General features: G+C 68.7%; 1 protein-coding gene across 1 annotated transcript; it reads left to right on the forward strand.

Annotated features, from left to right (window-relative positions):
• Positions 1 to 10: 10 nt before the first annotated feature.
• On the forward strand, positions 11 to 438 carry LOC114818988 (RIMS-binding protein 3-like; the record flags this gene model as incomplete). Its single annotated transcript, XM_029087118.1, has 1 exon — positions 11 to 438. A coding segment is annotated over one exon (428 nt), but the record flags the coding sequence as incomplete, so codon positions are not given.
• Between the last annotated feature and the right edge of the window lie 6 nt (positions 439 to 444).

A 444-nucleotide genomic window follows, 5' to 3' on the forward strand; every position in this document is an offset into this window, starting at 1 on the left:
GCTGCGCCGCTGCGCCGCTGCCGAAACCCGGGAGCTGAAGGCGGCTTTGAAGAGGGAACGGCAGCTCCTGGCAGAGCGGATCCAGTCCGAGTGGGAGCAGCGACAGGCTCAGGAGGTGCGGCGGCTGCAGGAGCTGAACCAGCGGCTGCGGGCGGCAGAGACCCGGCAGCTGCTGCGCTGGAAGGAGGCTGAGCTCCGCGAGGGCCAGGAGCTGCTGCGGCAGGAGCGCACCGCTGCTGCTCACCAGGCACGGGACCTGCAGCGGCAGCTGACCGAGGAGATGGTGAGGCCCACCAGGAGCAGCAGGGAGGCCCAAAGCAAGCTCCAGGACGTCCTCAGCAAGCTGCCCTGGGAGACAGACGGAGACCAGCCTGCTCGCATCCGCTTCCTCCGGAACCAGCTGCAGCTGGAGAGGAGACTCTTCCTCGAGCACATCCTGCAGCG

The sequence above is a fragment of the Antrostomus carolinensis genome, unplaced genomic scaffold (assembly GCF_000700745.2).
Source record: "Antrostomus carolinensis isolate BGI_N321 unplaced genomic scaffold, ASM70074v2 C12723226, whole genome shotgun sequence".
Classification (NCBI taxonomy): domain Eukaryota; kingdom Metazoa; phylum Chordata; class Aves; order Caprimulgiformes; family Caprimulgidae; genus Antrostomus; species Antrostomus carolinensis.